The sequence below is a fragment of the Fusarium flagelliforme genome, assembly GCF_020744385.1.
Source record: "Fusarium flagelliforme strain FIESC 12 MPI-CAGE-AA-0113 chromosome Unknown B0J16scaffold_1, whole genome shotgun sequence".
Classification (NCBI taxonomy): Eukaryota; Fungi; Ascomycota; class Sordariomycetes; order Hypocreales; family Nectriaceae; genus Fusarium; species Fusarium flagelliforme.
The window spans coordinates 1652665-1670082 of record NW_025763503.1 but is presented as its reverse complement, the minus strand read 5'-3'; the positions used below and the strand labels follow the sequence as shown (position 1 = coordinate 1670082).

At 49.3% G+C, this 17418-nt stretch overlaps 3 protein-coding genes across 3 annotated transcripts; 1 reads left to right on the top strand and 2 right to left on the bottom strand.

Moving 5' to 3' along the window:
- Positions 1-3435: 3435 nt before the first annotated feature.
- Positions 3436-6189, bottom strand: B0J16DRAFT_7730 (uncharacterized protein). Its single transcript, XM_046134463.1, has one exon. It carries the CDS (start codon positions 5920-5922, stop codon positions 3547-3549), a length of 2376 nt encoding a protein of 791 aa, XP_045988516.1. The 5' UTR covers positions 5923-6189; the 3' UTR covers positions 3436-3546.
- A 3952-nt stretch (positions 6190-10141) lies between these two features.
- Positions 10142-12661, bottom strand: B0J16DRAFT_7659 (uncharacterized protein). Its single transcript, XM_046134454.1, has 3 exons — positions 11914-12661; positions 10323-11753; positions 10142-10268 (listed from the first exon to the last, which is right to left on the bottom strand). The coding sequence occupies exons 1-3, from the start codon at positions 12400-12402 to the stop codon at positions 10224-10226; spliced, it is 1965 nt and encodes a 654-aa protein (XP_045988515.1). The 5' UTR covers positions 12403-12661; the 3' UTR covers positions 10142-10223.
- Positions 12662-14211: 1550 nt separating this feature from the next.
- Positions 14212-16908, top strand: B0J16DRAFT_326878 (uncharacterized protein). The gene has a single exon (XM_046126054.1). It carries the CDS (start codon positions 14389-14391, stop codon positions 16897-16899), a length of 2511 nt encoding a protein of 836 aa, XP_045988514.1. The 5' UTR covers positions 14212-14388; the 3' UTR covers positions 16900-16908.
- Positions 16909-17418: the final 510 nt, after the last annotated feature.

The window sequence follows — 17418 nt, the reverse complement described above, 5'->3', positions numbered from 1 at the left end:
TGCAGGAGAAGAAGCAGAAAAAAGCCGGCAGCAGAAGACACGAGCGCAAGCGCAAAAGCGGACGAGACGGGACAAAGCCGATGTCGAAGTCTTCGACCGACCGGCTCAAGTTGAGTACAGTACGTTGGTTAAGTCGAGTCTCGAGTGAAGACTGGAGAGTCAGAAGGTGGTTGGTTAGTTCCCTATGTCAATTAGTGGCAACCTAACCTTAGCAGTAGCAACCCACTCTCTCTCAGTCTTCGGTTTCCAATCTGAGAATGGATTGAAAGTCTGAATGTAGAGAGACTTTTTGTCGCCAGAGTGGGGAGGATTGTAGGTGAGAGTGGGGGTTCTGACGCTCCTAGTGGGGAAGAGTTAGGCCATCGTTAGGTGTCCTGTGCCCTGTGCCCGCTGTAAACTGGAGGCGGGCAACCGGCAGGCGGGGGAGGGCCTGGAGGTGAGTGAGTTAAATCTAGAGCCAAATTCTAAACCTTTTTTTTCTGTCTGTCCATCTCGGCCAAACAACCAACCACAGAAATTCAGTCAGTGAGTTATTAAAGAACAGGGATCAGACAAGTACCAATACTTGTTGAGTGGGGTGCTCACTCTACCATTACATTCATTATGGAGGATGGAGCAATGGATGCAGAACATTGTCAGCTGCGAATCTGCCAATCGAATCGTGGGACTTAGAAGGACGTCGTCTTGGAAAACGGTGGGAGGGTCACTTCACTGCAGTTCATGGCAGGGGTTTATGGCCATCGGTTCGTTTCCTCTGATGCGAAGCCTTTCACGAGCTGGTTCTTTTTTTTTTTTACCTTGAATTTAGTGTTTATTTAGATAAACTTACTTCTAGATGAGGTTGCATCACATGTAGTCTCATTACTATGTAGAGATGGCCTGCTGTTCACAGAAACATTCCCGTTCATCCAGGTGACCTGAACTGTTCGAATTGTGGCTGCAGGCCGCGTGGGATGTCCCTTGTCCCGAGATGAGCTTCTTCAGGTTTTCTGGTGGTGGCCTCCTACGGGCAACTCTCAGTGGTGGGCTAAAATACCCATGGATGGTCTAGCCTTGACTGGCGATTAGCCCAGAGCCTCTTGAGACTCAGACGCAGACTCAGACTCAGACTCAGAGACCGATAGCTCTGACTCGCCTACCAGAATTGGAATCTGCCCGTGCTGCGGGCCAGGGGGGGCTTGTTTGACGAGGCATCTCAACCCGTCATTGGTGTTTCCCTGACAGTTTGAGCTCCTTTTTGGGTGACCGATGGAATCTTGGCAATTTTGTTGCTGCTGCTTGTGATTGTTCCCGGAGCATTAAAGATTTGTAGATCTCTTTAAAGCTGACCACCATTCGCAAAGATACCACATCTGACCTGAAAGTCTCTGCTTGACTTTCTCATCCCTCTTCAACTCAAGGAGCCACCTCGGGATGTATCCGGCTCAATAACGCAGTAGGCAGATAATTGCAGAAAGCACCTCGTCGAATTGGGGATTTGGGTGGACCTCTCCTAGTCTCCCTGGTATCCATACTACGAAATAGACAGAAGCTTGTTGAGTTTCAACTCGTCTCCGGATTGTTCCTTTCCAATCAGGCTACGACTAGGATCACCCTTCTACCACCGGCAGTATCTTCCGTCCGGAGAAATTTGCGGATAACTTCCATGGTCCAGAACTTTGGCCAGCACAGTACCTTGCATCTCCATCTCCTGCAGCCATCGTATACTATCGTATTAAATTCATAGCTTTACAGAACTCAGTTGCTGTGTTGATTTACTCTCTCAATAGCCCTATTGAAGTTGAGCCTCCATTCTTCTCAAAGTTTCATAGCTCGGCTAAGAAAATCACTCAAACTCAAAAACACAACCGTCCCTTGATCATCACTCACTAGCCTTACCAGACCATGTTGCCCAGAGGACCCTGAAAACGCCATTGTCCAGGGCCCACTGGGGCTAATAGCGATGGGCAACAGAGACGGTTGCCGTAAGCCGTTGGAGCTCATAGTTCGGAGGCACGTGGGTGGAATCGTTGGATTCCATGTACGGATATATGGAAGCCAATACTTCTGGGTTTGTTAGTGCGGCTGCTGGGGCCATAGCTTCTGTCTGCCTGTCATAACATGGATGCTAAGTCGTGAATTATTGTCCACATGTGTACTTCTATCACACGCCTTATTACTCAAAACAATCACCGAGCTGCAGCCTTCAACACCTAGATATGCGGGAGCGTAGTATCAAGAAGAAAAGAACAATTCCATCCTTCTCTTCCAGAATAATTCTGCATTTGCTGACAGAGTTTGTCCTGCAAGCCAAGGAAGCTTAGGTGGAGCTGTGACAGTAAGAACAAAGATTCTCGAATAGGCATGGAGATGAGATGTCATAGATCTCACAGGCAACTCAGGGTTTCTTGAAGACAACAGTAAAGACAAGCTCTCTTCAGTCTACATCACATGCTGTGATGATAAAGAAAAGGCTCGGCCCGCAGGGTCGAAACTCTGATGATGTGGTGGTGTGTAAAGATGCTCATATCTGACCAGTCGGGCCCCGAAGTTACGATAGAGGCGTTTGTGGCTGCAGAAAAGAACCATGATCGACAAACAAATGTTACGATTCCAGATATATCAAAGAGTATACGCATAAACCCCGGTGTTGTGTACACACTGGATGATCAAGATGGAACAAGACAATATATCATAGCCCACTCTAGTCTCATCTAGACAAAAGTACAACTATAACAGAACTCACTTTCTTTCCTATAAAATCATATATTCCCTTCCTTCATCATCGACTTAAACTCTATCAACACTAACATCACGTCAACCTCACATCAGACGGGCATTGGGTAATTATTCATATCGTTTTATTGCGAAAAGTTCCGGCTTCGCAGCCACTGCTTCCTCTGGCTTCGCTTCATAACCACACACAGACATAACAAAACTGACTGTCGCCGCTCAACCTCGACCAGCAGTCACGTCCCCATCCCCATCCCATCACCACTTTTATCCTCCATCTAACATCTCCATCAACATCTTTGATCATCCGTCGAAGTCCCCTTTTTTGCTACACTAGCCAATTACATACATCAGGAGATGGTGGTATCATAACAACAACGACGGCGACGATCGACGAAAAAGGTGGGAAATAATGACCAATCCCGGGTCTACGTCTAGAATGTACAAGTAAGGTGAAAACAGGCTAAAGGAAAGAAAAGAGAAACGAATATGAGACATATTAGGCCGGTGAGGACATACCGGCACCGGTTCATGCGATGCTTTATCAAAAAGGAGAAAAGAAAATAGTGTTTCCAATAGACGCTGGGTCCAAAGGGGGGTAGTGAGTGTCATCGAGTGCGTGTGCTATTATGTACATGCACCGAAGTAAGGAGTAATGAGAGTTGAAAAGCGTCATATGCGCTTACAAGTGGGCGGTTTGCGCTGGAAGCAACTTTCCGCCCCTAGGGAGGAATAAGGTATAGATGCGCCAATACGCCATGGGGTATCTCGGCGGTTCGCGATAAGCATGCAAGACTCAAACGACTTCATCAGTTCATCAAGACTGTGGTCGCTTTACTGGCGAGCCCGGTCACCAAGGTTCAACCAACTCATGTCGGATGACTGTGCCGACATCGCGAGCTGGGGCTGACTGCTCACGCCAGTTGGGGGTGTTTGAGGAGGAGGGACTCTGGGTGAGAGTGGCTGACCGAAGTAAAAGCTGGGGTTATAAATGCTGCTGGTCGCTCGGTCGGTACCCCATGGCTTATCCTTGTGGTCGGGATCCCAAGTCTCATTGACGCTCTCAGGAATGCCGCTAGAGTAGCCAGAAGACGCCTTGGAGATGGGTCGTTCGATCTTGCCAGCAACTCCATCCCTAAAGGGAATGTTCTTGCTGTACTCTGAGACAACGGGGCTTCCGGAGTTGACCCGGTTCATCTCAGGGCGGAATTCAAAGTTAAGAGGGGGCACGGTAGCAGAGTCCTGTGTAACACGGGGGTTTCGGAAGCCCGGTTGCTCTGAGTAGTGCGAATCAGTGTCGGAGCTGACAGTGTTCCTCTTAGGAGGCCCGCCAAACCCGAGAATCTGAAGAGCACTGCCGCCAGACCAGTAGCGGTTCCAGCCTGAGCTTCTTCGGAGTCCGTCCTGGGTTTCAAGAGGTCCGTTACGCGCTCGAGGCTCGGCGACTGTCGGGTCAAAAGCAACTCCCTTGGCATCCTGTCCTTGTACGGTTGGGTATTGCGCCTCTTGCAAGATTGGCTTGCCGATTGTGGACTTGAACTGCGTGTTGTTACCAACAACAGAGTTACGGTTGTTGCCATTGCTCTTGCCAGCCCGGCCCATCAAGATGGCCATGGAGGATCGTGAATCTTGAGAATTGGTCGACATGTGGTTGGGGAAGCGAGGCGCGGCTGGGCTGGCACCGAGTCCCATTTCCTTCTCATCAGCGAAGTTGTTCATTTCCCTGGGAGCAGCAGCAGCATTGCCGTTGTTTTTGCCAGTATGTCCCATCAAGATTGTCATAGATGAGAACGATTCCTGCGACATGTTGGAGTGGTGGTTACGGAAAGGTGATACGGGGGCACCGCCAAGACCCATGGGATCCTTTTGGTCAGGAGGGAAATCATTTCGAGGCTGGGCCTTCTCGGGGGATGGTTGTTGCTGAGCCTTCTTGCGGCGACGCAAGAGTAGGAGAATGACAACAAGCAGGGCAAGGAAACCAAGGATCGTGCCAAGAGTGATACCCAAGATAGCGTTGGAGCTGAGGCCAGAGTCGCTGTCGCTACTTCCACCAGCGATGGCCGAAGCATCAGTAGCAGTAGCAGAACTGGACTCGGAGATCGTCTCCGAGGCAAGAAGGCTCTCGGTTTCTGATGCTGAAGCAGTGGATGTCGCAAAGGTGGACGAAGCGTCCGAGGTAGTTGACTTGGTCTTCGTGGATGACTCAGATGAGGATGTCTTCGTGGAGCTGGTTTTGGTCTTGGTGGTGGCTGTGGAAGACTCGGCTGAAAGAATCTTCTGGGACTCGCCCACAATATCGACAGCATTAAGCCATGAGTTTTCCTTCATATCAAAGAATGCGAGGGGCTCATCGTTGTTGCCGCCAACAAACACAACTCTGCCGTTGGCATCCTGGGCAACAGAGTACTGTCCTTGTGCTCGTGATATCGCAGGGGCCAGTGTTGAGTTATACTCGGGCCAGTCATTCAAGGAAAGAGCTCGCTTGGCGTTCTGATCGACAGCACCTTGAATACCTTGGTTGTTGTCTCCCCAAACGGCATAGCGATGGACCTTGTTGGGGCTTGCTGCAAGATCGAAAACGTAAAGGCTCTTGGAACCGTCCTCTCCCGCTAGAACAAGAGCTTTGCTGGAAGGAGGGATAGCCTCCATCAGAGTGACACCATTGTTCACCCAGCCGTCCGAAGCGAATGTTCGAACTTCCTTGTCCCATAGAATGCAGGCCGCATCATCGGACCACGGTATAACAGCAGGGCTAACAACCGGGGGTGCGCCAGCGGCTGACAGGATATTTACTGGATTAGCAAGGTCGAAGTAATATGTGTTCTGTGAAGGCGTGTCTCTGCCTTCCGAGTTACCACCAGCCACGACGATTCGGTTGGCGTTCTTGATATAGGCGGCACCGTGAAACTGGAGGTTTCGGAATGCCTGGTTCTCAGTGGAAATGGTTTCCCACTTCTTGTTTGCAAAGATGAATTTTTGCAGGCCATTGTAATCCGCAGGGCCACCATTGCCTCCAACAACAAACAGCTCAGCATCGGTACCAACACATGCACCTCCGGTGACCTGCTGCCCCATTTCCAGTTCCTTCCATTCTGCATCCTCTTCCAGGGACAAAGACATAAAGGCTGTGGGCGTAAAAACATAGAGGGTGTTGTCGTGAACGACAGAGCAGCCATTGTCCAGGGAGGACGGCGGCTCAGGCAAACTCATCGTGGCGAAAAGTTCGGAACGAAATCAATCTCAATAAATCAATAGGCTTCCTATGGCATGGCGGGTTCGATGAAGTCGTTAGTTGTGGTTTCGCGTCGCAGATCCAAGAGCAAGTGGTCTAAAAGAAAGTCGAGTTCCAACTTGGATGATGGAAACCAGGGGAACTAAGCCACGTCCAGCAAAGAGCACGCGTGGTTGATCGAATAGAAGCCGTCTCGAATAAAGAACGAGCCAGGTTAGTCGCAAGCAGACAGAGTTGAGGCTAGCGGGTGTGGCGATGATCTGATGAATCCGAGATCTGGGGAGCTGGCCGGATGCAGCAAGACGAGTGAATTGGGTCGAAAGGAGTGGAACGGTGGCTGAAAGCTCAGCACCACGGGTGCGAGTGGTGATAAAAGAAAGCTGCCGACGTAAAGCAAATCGCTTTGGCTTTCCTCGCGAAGTGAAAGTCGATGTCGTCGAAGAGAGGCGAAAGACGAAGTTCGGGTCGAGAGGGGTCGATGTGTCTGTCGTACGGCTTGTTCGATATGAGCCTAGGGAGGCAGAGGGAATGCAAACCGAGCGTGTACTTTCGCGCGATAAGTAAAAGGGAGAGAAAACCCAACGATTGGCAATGAGCCTCGACGTTCTCGTGCCAGACGGTTTTGCGAGGCCTGGAATGGGTGTGGCAGAAACAAGCGCGGTAAAAGCAAAACAGAGCAGAGATTGATGATAGAGCGGATGACCCAAGAGAAAAGAGATACGAGACAGTATTGGGGAGACGAGACGTATGACATGAACTGGTAGGGGGTGATTAAGACCGGGGGATCCTGGTCAAAGGCGGAGTCTCAGAGACAACCAAATGGACAGGGTCTGGGTTTCCGCGACAGGAAAGAAAAGGCAGGGGTTTGATGCTCTTGGTCCTGCAAGCGGCCACTGAGTACGCCGCACCGCAGCACACGAGCCATAGACAATATGGCCAGGGCTCAATAGTGATTTATTATGGCAGGAGCTAGGAGCACTTTTCGACCCTGCTGATTTGTGTATGAGTCGACAGTCTGCAGTAGCTTACTGTGATAAGTGTGATAAGTGATGGCCCTCTCAATGATTATCGTGAGCTTTGACTGTGGCGGAGTTGAGACCAGAGCAGAATGGACAGCCTAGCAGTGCCTAGCAGCCAGCGACGATCCATACGAAATCCAGCAAATGCAGGTACGGCGGGTCTCTCCTTCACTCGGCCAAAGGCTGGGCTTCCCGTCCAGGGGCCATAGTCTCTGATTGGCCAGGTACCGCACTTTTGCCAAACGCTTTGTGACGCCCAGCTGCAGGGGTCCTGGTGACCAGTGCAATGGAACCTAACCATTGGTGGCATGAAGCGTCCTTCCAGGGCCCTGAGGCACAAAAAATGGCGAATTATTATTGCAGCGCAGCAAACGCGACTTCAGCGTTCGAATCAGGGGCACATGCAGTACAGTAGTGGACTGGAGCTGCAGCTGGGTTCGGACGTCAAGTCCCCATAGGTGTTCTAAAAGCGGTACGCGGCCCATGAATCCACAGATCCGGCCGATATTATAGGGGGCAACCGCTTAAATCCTCCCTAGAAAATCTTCGCTTTTCCCAGTGAAATGGAAATTCCATGCTGTAAGAAACTGTCAGGCTCGGGTAATGGATATCATTACTGCGATCCATGAGCTGGATTTCATGTTAATCAATGTGTATTAACAGTACCGGCATGGGGTATTTTGCCATGGTATTTTCCATCATTTGCATAAGACATGCATACAGCACGTTGCCAGCAATGCATGGAATACCTCAGACCGCTCACTTTGGAATATTTTATCACATCGCTCTCCGCCCTGCATACAACAGTAATTTGGAAGACATGAAAAAGAAGAAAATACGAGAGTCCAGTTTTTACGCATGAGTTCTCGATTTGACAATTGACCCGGCTATTTCAAGGATTACACCAAGCGATAGGACCCTCATCACGATACGAGGGGCTATTAAGAAACAAAAAAGCAAAATACCAAGAGGCATAATACTACGCAGTATAAACGAGTGTTTGAATAATAATCGGTGAAATTGCATAGATCAAGACTAGTCTGGCCAACATAGTAGCATTAAGCTGTTCCTATAGAACAGCCATTAACTCTTGATCTTCCAGGATTCTGGTCTGTAGTCTTCTCGCCAAACTCGCTTTGCTTCTCCTTGATACATATTCTCCGCAACACAATAGATAGTTGCTACGGTTCTCATGCAATAGAAGTCTCGTCGTGCCAATATCGGGTATTACCGTCGTTGCTTTTATTTTACTTTATTTTTCTTCTCTATTGTCGTCCATGCAATGGTCAATAACATGTCCATTCGGCCAGGGAAGTGAAATTGAGAGTAGCAAACTTGAGTGCCCAATGTAACTCCTAACTCCCAAAAGTACACGCTGAATTATGAAATATCGCCCAATGATTGGACACCGTCCATGAATAAGAAAGACAAACCACGAGTCGCTTTCCCACCAACCATGGAAGCAACTAATCACTGGGGTCCGTGATTAAATCCACCAGCTACGACTTGAAACGCACCGTTGCGCGCCATACCTGAACCCCCGGTCACTATCAACCAAGACCTCTGGGCTGTGTTCTCGGGGATTTACCTGCCCTTCTTGACTCTCTTCCCGTCCGTAGCATTTACGAGATGGATCATGGATCTCTTGCCTGTGAGATTCGCTTCCAACAAAACCTTGTATGGGCCGCGTACGAGTCTGGGAATGCCTCGCCTCCTGTATCGAGTTGATTATCATCGCGGGATGCTGAAGACTCGGCGGGGAAACTCCTGGTGTCCCTTGTCGATTCTCATCGTCTTTCAACGGCGATGACGATGGATTTCTCCCGCCTCGTGCCAACCCATGTGATATCGTGATCTCGCCTCACTCGCTCACCCTGAAGGGATGGAACTGCATGTCACTAGACGAGTATCCATCTTAAATAAGTCTCAGACCCAATTACGTCTGTTGTGCTCGCTAACAGCCAGTACTTGGCATCATTGGTCGCTACGTACTATACCTGACAGTCTTGAAATGAACCAACAGAACAGACCAGATGACAGGCCCGCTCCCACCCAGACCATCGGGCTGTTCGTCTAAGTCTGTGCAAACTCGTGTTGTCGCTTGAGCATCAAAGTGGATGTTAACTGTTCTATCCTTAGGTGAGGTGTCTTCTATTTCTGAGGCACGCTCGTTAATTGCTGTAAACGCCTCATCCTCCATTTGACATCTCGATGGTAGACATCAACTAATGAAACTGGTGCTGATAGCTGCAGCTCTTAGCACCAGGGCCGGACAATTTTCTCGCGCGCTAGAAGTTATGAGTGACTCGAGAGTATCTGAGCGGGTATTCTAGTTTTGGTTACTCTTTGCACGAAAATAGCAGATCATCGTTCTTCACCACGCGCCGGCCATCTTCGAAGTGGAGCATGATCCAGACAAGGGAATCAAAGCAACGACACTACCAAAACTTCCAGCCACATGCGACAATTGGTTAACCCTCAAGGAGAAGAACCGTTAAAAATCTGTACTGAGTCTAATTACATATGACCTCATCAGACACTGTCACCAGTAGCCAAGACACATAAACGCCCGAAGCGTAACTCTCGATGTACCAATTCTACCCTAGACCATATCATATATAGTCAACGCCAGTATTCTGTACTATATCGATAGGAGCTTGCATTCGATAAGCATTTGAAATACATCCAATAAGCACATGCTTGCATCAACTGTTGCAAGCTTAGTACTTCTCGGTATCTGTAGTGTCATGTTGCACATACGAGGCAAGTATTGGCGATGCACTCTTGGTACCAGGTCAGTGGATAACAGAAGAATTGTCCTCGAAAGTTAGAACGATAGAGTAAGATAGACTAGATGCTACTGAACCGACATATGGTGTCTGGGTCATTTCACCTGTTGGGCTCCTAGCGGCCATTTTTCTGATACCCTGATGCCAGATACTGCTTCATTAAGAAGATATACGAATTTTGAACAGTAGTGCAATTGATTCATTCTTGATAGCACCTCATTATAACATATACAAATCCCCCCCCACTGCCACGTATTGGCCCCAATCTTAGTCCGGCCCTCTATAATGCAAGTACACGTTTGAACCATAAACTCCAATGTTCCAAATCATCGCTGCCAACGAATCTTAATGTCCATATCCCTCGATAGACTGAGTCATCCCTTGAATCTCATGCATGCGTTAAACGTATGTCATGTTTGCGTACTGGCCCTGTACCGCCGAGCCCAGAGTCTCCATACAGGGATAGCCAACCTATGGTCCACCTGCTGTAGCGAAAGCATCGGCTGGGAGTTGTGACTGGAGTACCGTTAGTTTACCTGCGCTGTCCACTCGAGAGGACAAACTACATACCTTCTTCTCGTTAAACGTCACCAAAGCCTTGTCAAAATCCCAGTTGACTCCCTCCAGACACATCTTGGAATATTCAGGTGTCATGTTTGTTTGCTTGCAGAGCTCAGCGATCATTGCCTGATGCTGATCAACAGCCTGATGCTGGTCGGCAGGCGCGAATACGTTTGGGAGCGGACTGAATGTTCGTAGCGAGAGCATGTCGCTGACAACCCGAAATTCCTGACCCGGCCTTCCAGGCCCAAGGACGAAGGTACGAGAGAAACTGCGCTTCCCTGCGACGCCGGTAGCGGGATCCTGTTCATCAAATTCACCATGAACTGCGATTATTAAGCCATCGACGCCGCCAGTGCTCTGGCCAGTGGGATCGACCAGTCCTTGCAAGGGATGACAATCCATGATGTATTTGCTGAGTTCTTGTTTGATGTCGGGGTGACGTGTCTGAGGGAGCGTTTTCCAGGCATCCTGGATGCTGGCAGCACCCCTGAAGAGTCGCTGAATGCGGGCGTTCTCATGTGTGATTTTGGTGAGATTTCGGGAGATCTTGATGTAAGTTGCCCAGGTCATAGGAGGGGCCGCATCAGGATCTGGAGCGGCTCGGGTATCGACAGAAATAGAAAAGCGGCTGTCCTCGTCGTACAACTCAGATGCCAGGCCGGCTCGGTTATTGTCGTAAGAAGTAAAGAACCCCAAGAGGAATTTTTCGCCAATCCCGGCAACGTCTCGGAAATCGGGACCGTTCTGGGGTATAGGCTTAGGCAACAATGCGGCCTCCTGCTCAGCGATCTGCTGAGGCGTGCGAAGTTGATTGCCATTGATGTTCTGCAATTTAGGGAACCATTCCAGAAGGGCAGCTGGATAGTTTGGATCAGCCGCTTCGATGGGATTGCCTGTCATGAACAGTGTTTCGAGGTGCTTGAACTTTCCCTTCCAAGGCTGCAGTGCTTGCATGGAAGCCACTTGGTTGCCACTCATGTCGAGGTTCTTAAGATGGGGGAAAGTCGTGGCAATGACTTCAACTTGGGCAACGTCGTCAATGTTGTTACTTGCCAGACTGATGCTCTCGATCGCATCTTGCTTCTCCTTGGCCGTTTTGAAGAGACTATCGCACACAGCCATCAAACCCTTGAATGTCTTAAGAGCACGCTCACGACTCTCGAACATGCCAAGAGTGACAAGGTTTGCGTCTGAAGCCAGAGCGTCCAACTTGAGTAGCTTGTTATCGCCGATATATCTTGAACTGAGAATTTCCCGAAGTTTGTCGCGAAGCTCTTGAGTCTCCTTGGACTCTACCGCCCTACCCCTCTCCGGAATTTCGTCCACCTTGATTACCTCCAAAGGTGCGCCAGCAAATACGAAAGTGTTGAGCTTAATCAGCTCCTCGGCGTCCTCCTCACTCGCACCTACGTAGACGTAGTCACCAACGGGATGGTGCTACACCGAGTTAGCAGGCGTTGTCGGTTATGGTTAGCTGAGGTGCGGGGGTGTATAATTATATAGCAGGTATCATTTGTAGATCGGTACATAACTCTCCGAGTCTCGCATAGTCGAGTCGAATATCCGCACCTGGAGCCCTGTCAATGACAAAACATACCTTCTTAATTGCGACTTTGCGCTTTGAACCTGTTCGGAATGATCCGGCTTTTCTCTCCATGAAACCAAGAAGATCGTGGACACCTCCACCGGCGTTGTTGGCTGCTTTGCTGTCCTTCAAACCGCCAACTCGCAGCAGCGTCAAGCCTGTCATATCTCGAGATCGAGTCTTAGGAGTCCTGCCCGAAGAAGCATTCGAAATGCGAGAGGCGAGAGATGCAGCAGTGCCATTGCTCAGATGCTTCAGGACGTTTTGGGCATTCTTAGAAGGACCCCCACGCGCTGAAGTGCGGGTGCTAGACCGAGTGGTGTTAGGTTCGGCAGCGGCAGGTTTCTTAGCACGTCGACCGGCACTGTCCATGTCCATATCACCATCGCCATCAACACGGCCAGCTTTGCGCTTCTGGATTCCGCCCCGGGTTGTGGTGGCAGATTTACGGGCATTCCGCGCCTCGCGCCCACTGGTGTTCTGACGACCTCGAGGTGCCATCGTAGTGGTAGGACAAAGCGAGGAGTAGTGGTGGTTTTTTATAGTAGTTTTTTTGTGGTGGTTTTGATAGTTTTTTTTTTGGTAGAAGAAGCGCAAATTATTGCAGTCGTAGTCTTTTGCAGGTCATGCAGCGATCTCGTAGTCGCCCAAAGGTTCGACAGGTGGGTGGTGGTTTGTTTTTGAACGAAGAATCTGACTGCTCCCAGATAGAAGGGGGAAAAGCAGTAGACGCGATCAAGCCTTGTCGGTCGTTGACACTGCTGTGACACTGCTGCAAAGCAGGTGAGCGACGGTCGGTCGAGATTTCCGCGACTGAAAGAAGATGCAGTCTCGTAAATTCGGTGGTGGTATCGACAGTGGCGTGTAGGACTTGTGCTCTGGGAGTAGTATTGGAAAATCTCCTCCTGTTGCGATGCGCAGACGAGTTTGCGTTGCAGACAGGCAATAACAGATGATGCAGGAAGGTAAAGAAGTTCTCTGCGCAAAGCAGCTGTGACGTTTTGCTAAAGGCCCCACCAGTTAATGAAACACGGACACAAAGGCAGCAGGCAGCCGGTACCCAATTTGGACTAGTGTCTGGTCGAGGTGGGAGAAGTGAGAGAAAGGCAGGTTGAACAAAAATGCGAGTTTGGATGCCTTTTACATATTTTCCTTCCTATGAACCTTATATTAATATTTGCCTGGGGAGTCATGGAGGCCACATCGACAAGAAGCACAGTTTCTTATTACCTAATCAATTAGAATTTAACAATGATAATCATCCCAATTACAATACAAAACTTACACAATGGCTTCGCGATAAACTTCAGCTTCGGGGACACCAAGGAGAAGCTTACTACAAAGGGATTATTAGCACATGACGTAGAGTCAGATGCAAGAAAACACAGTAAATCACAAATCACATTAGGTCCCTTGGTAACCTGAGGGTACCCAGAATTTGTGTCACCTTAAGTACGGCGTACTAAGCTTTCGTCCTCTAAAGCTTGTCATTCCATCACGTGATAGCGCGTACTACGGGCGCGGTCTGAAGATGATAGGTAACGCGTGGGGCGCCTTCCCACACTACTATCGGCTTGTGCCTGGCTTTTCTTCGCCACGAAAGGAATCTCACAAACATTGAATAGTCTCGCAGCTAATGACGAGCAGCTGGTCACAAAGGATATGAGATTTTGATTCAGCGCGCAATAAAATTACAGAAAATAGCTGGTGCATTACCGCATCACAGCCATCATGGACAGCGACGAGTTCGACGACGACATTGCAGACGAGGATTTCTTGACAGCTCTAGATCAAGTGTCTTCTTCCATGAATGGCCAAACCACCGCCAACTCTTTGCAGTCGGCCAGGAGACAACCCAGTAATCAACAAACTTCTGCGGCTGTGGCGGCTCTAGAACTGGAAGATCTTCCGTCGGATGCATTTTCATCACCCGAACAACATCAATCGCGTTCAAAAGCACCCGCAGTAACCTCAGCAGGGCCAAGATCAGGGACAGGACTTAATAGAACAAGTTCTGGTAATTGGCGTCAGACGACTCTTTTCGGCGGATCTCTGTCAGGGGATGGCCCACGACCATCGCAACCTGCCTCTGCAAGAGTGTTTCGTGCAGACCTTCCTCGGGAAGAACCAACTCACCATGAAGTTGACCACGAGGCTATGAAGACTTGGGTGTTTCCGACGAATTTAGGCAAGATTCGAGACTACCAGTTCAGCATCGTCAAGAACAGTTTGTTCAACAACACCTTGGTAGCATTGCCAACTGGTCTTGGAAAAACCTTCATTGCAGCAACTGTTATGCTCAACTTTTACCGGTGGACCAAAAATGCAAAGATTGTATTTGTCGCCCCAACGAAGCCCCTTGTGGCACAGCAGGTCACTGCTTGCTATGGCATCGCTGGTATTCCTCGGTCGGAAACGACGTTATTAACAGGCGAAATCGCACCAGCACTTCGTGTTGATGAGTGGGCATCTCGTCGAGTCTTCTTCATGACCCCTCAAACTTTGTTGAACGATATCTCTCATGGCTATGCAGACCCCAAATCCATAACGTTACTTGTTATCGACGAGGCACACCGTGCTGTGGGAGAGTATGCATACGCCAAGGTTACAAAACTCATCCGAAGATTCTCCAAAAGTTTCCGAGTACTGGCACTAACCGCTACGCCTGGATCTAAGGTCGAAACCGTGCAAGAAGTTATCGACAACCTGGGCATCTCACATTGCGAAATCCGTACAGAAGACTCCATAGACATTCGTCAGTATGTCCACGGAAGGAACATTGAACAGGTCGTGCTTGACCCATCGGATGAGATGGTACTGATCGGCGAGCTCTTCACGAAAGCCCTGAAACCAATGACGGACAAGTTGAGCTCGCAAAATATTTGGTTCGGACGAAGCCCTATGGCTATTACAGCATATGGGTTGATGCAATCTCAGAAAGAGTGGTTTGCGTCTCGAGGCCGGTCCGCGAACCAGGGTGTGCAGCACATGATGCGAGCTGTTTTCAGCGTTCTCACAGGCATTGCCCATTCGATTAAGCTGCTTAACTTCCATGGCATCAGGCCTTTCTATGACAACCTTGTCGACTTGCGTAGCGAGCAAGAAGGAAAAGGAGAAAAGGGATCTAAATACAAGCGCCAGCTCGTCCAAGACTCCAACTTCCAGGAAATGATGGACAGAATCTCTAAATGGCTTCGCACGGACGGTTTCGTGGGCCACCCCAAGCTTACAGCCCTCGCGGATACCGTATTAAATCACTTTATGGACAATACTGCGAACCCTGCGACACGAGTGATCGTGTTCAGTGAATATCGAGATTCTGCAGAGGATATCGTACGCATGCTTAACAAGCACCAGCCTCTCATCAAAGCTAGCGTCTTTGTTGGACAAGCTGACAGCAAGCGGGGAGAAGGTATGAAACAAGCACAGCAAATCCAGGCAATTGACAGATTTAAAGAGGGAGAATTCAACGTGCTTGTTGCAACTTCCATCGGCGAAGAAGGATTGGATATTGGACAGGTTGATCTTATCGTATGCTACGACTCTTCAGCATCACCAATCCGAATGCTACAGCGGATGGGACGAACTGGCCGAAAGCAAGAGGGAAAGATTGTGTTGCTTCTCATGCGAGGCAAAGAAGAAGACCAGTTCGCGAGATCTAAAGACAGCTACGAGAAGATGCAAGCTTTGATCTGCGAAGGGAGCCGTTTCAACTTCCGATTCGATTTATCCACACGAATTGTTCCTAGGGAGTTTCGCCCCGAAGTAGACATGCGACATATCGACATTCCCATCGAAAACACACAAGACCAGTCGTTACCAGAGCCAAAGAAACGGCGGGCAACGAAGAAAAAACCACCAAAGAAATTCCACATGCCCGATGGCGTTGAAACGGGTTTCCAGAGTGTGGCCAGTATGCTGAAAATTGGCGGCAAAGCAAAAACAGCCAAGTCTAAGCGAAATCCCGAACTCGATGACATCGCCATAATACCCGACCTCACCAAGGTGCTGCTAGGTGATGAAGAGCTTAGAGAGCTCAACAGGGCATATCGTGACTTGCCTTTCAATCATAGCATCATTGAGGAAACGGACATGCCTGACATGACGGCGCATCCGGAGTTACAAAGACAGTTGCGACCGGTTGCAAAGCTCAAGCATGGGACCCGTACTAAGCGCTTTGTCAAGCTATGGAATAGGATGGCCAACGATCAAGAAAGCCTTGTCTTACCGTGCCGCCATGAAGACACGAGCAGATACCTAGAGATACCCGTTCGTGCATTTGCTGGATCCGGATCCGAATCAGAGTCAGGGGTGGATGGCGAAGCACCAGCGCTACGAACGAAATCGGCGAAAGCACCGGTGGCAGGCAAAAAGAAGCAAGCAAGAAAAGCACCACCAAAAGCACAACCTCAAACAAAGAGAAGGAAGTTGTCACCGGGTGCAGTACCCCAGACGTTCGCCCTTGGCTCAATGGTGGATGAAGGCTTCTCAGATGATGACGAAGATGAAGAGGATGATGAAGAGGAGGAGTCCCTGCCCCAAGGTCGTGGACGACCGAAATCTGGCAGCAAAGCCAAAGGCAAACGCAAGAAGAAGCAGAAGACTGGGGGTTTCAATAGTGACGAAGTCGGCGACGATTGTGATCGCGATAGTGATCTGTTAGAAACAGATGGTTCCGACGACGGCGAAGATCTTCTTGACTTTGTTGTTTCTGATAACCACCCGGTGTCAAGCATGAAGGATCCTATGTCTCTAACAGCCACATCCCCGTTTGCTTCATCGCCAACTGTTAGAGGCGCAGAGGATGATGGCACAAAACCTTTCTTTGTGCCTACTGCATTCTCAGGAACACAAGAGAGTGAGGACCTACCAGACCTAGGCCACATGCTTAACAAGCCAGCCCAAACAGCAACCGAGCTGTCGGATGACGATGTTCAGACAAACCGAACAGTGCGCGGACGGCGAAACGTTGTTGACGACAGCGACAGCGACATGTAGGAAAAGATGGAAGATATGTTTGATGGTCAATTCATCACTAGTCAAGTAACTACGGGTGTAACAGCAAGGCGCAAGGACAAAACGGTACATTGATTTTCTAGACTAAGGAATAATTTATAAATAAACGAATCATGACAAAGACACCACTGGTTACAGCTCTTGAACCCTAGCCTGAATACTAAACATCGATTGCGTAGATTCCTATTATTGTTGGTCAGCTATTTGCCATGAAAGACGATTGAGACAAAACAATGTGACAGCATCTCGAAATATCAGAAACCCATTTTATAAGCACCACCGCCTCCGACGCACCCGCCAGGCTCACCGACCGCCAGCTCAGTATTGTCACCGCGTGCAAACACACCCGAAAGCGGTGCACAGCAGTGACAAAGGTAGAGCGTCTTGTCAGGAGCTTAACTGGCGGATACATATTTCAGAGGCAGTCTCAGACGGCTCTTCCTATAAGATTATGGAGGGTTGAAAAACAATGAACTCATCATATGAGATTTGCACGGTAGA

Excerpts from the sequence above, each read along its gene's own strand:
- B0J16DRAFT_7730 (XM_046134463.1), bottom strand. The coding sequence starts at position 5,922 with ATGAGTTTGCCTGAGCCGCCGTCCTCCCTGGACAATGGCTGCTCTGTC.
- B0J16DRAFT_7659 (XM_046134454.1), bottom strand. The coding sequence starts at position 12,402 with ATGGCACCTCGAGGTCGTCAGAACACCAGTGGGCGCGAGGCGCGGAAT. Across the intron at positions 11,754-11,913 it reads GCAAAGTCGCAATTAAGAAG|CACCATCCCGTTGGTGACTA; the intron begins GTATGTTTTGTC and ends AACTCGGTGTAG. Across the intron at positions 10,269-10,322 it reads TGACGTTTAACGAGAAGAAG|TCACAACTCCCAGCCGATGC; the intron begins GTATGTAGTTTG and ends ACGGTACTCCAG.
- B0J16DRAFT_326878 (XM_046126054.1), top strand. The coding sequence starts at position 14,389 with ATGACCCCTCAAACTTTGTTGAACGATATCTCTCATGGCTATGCAGAC.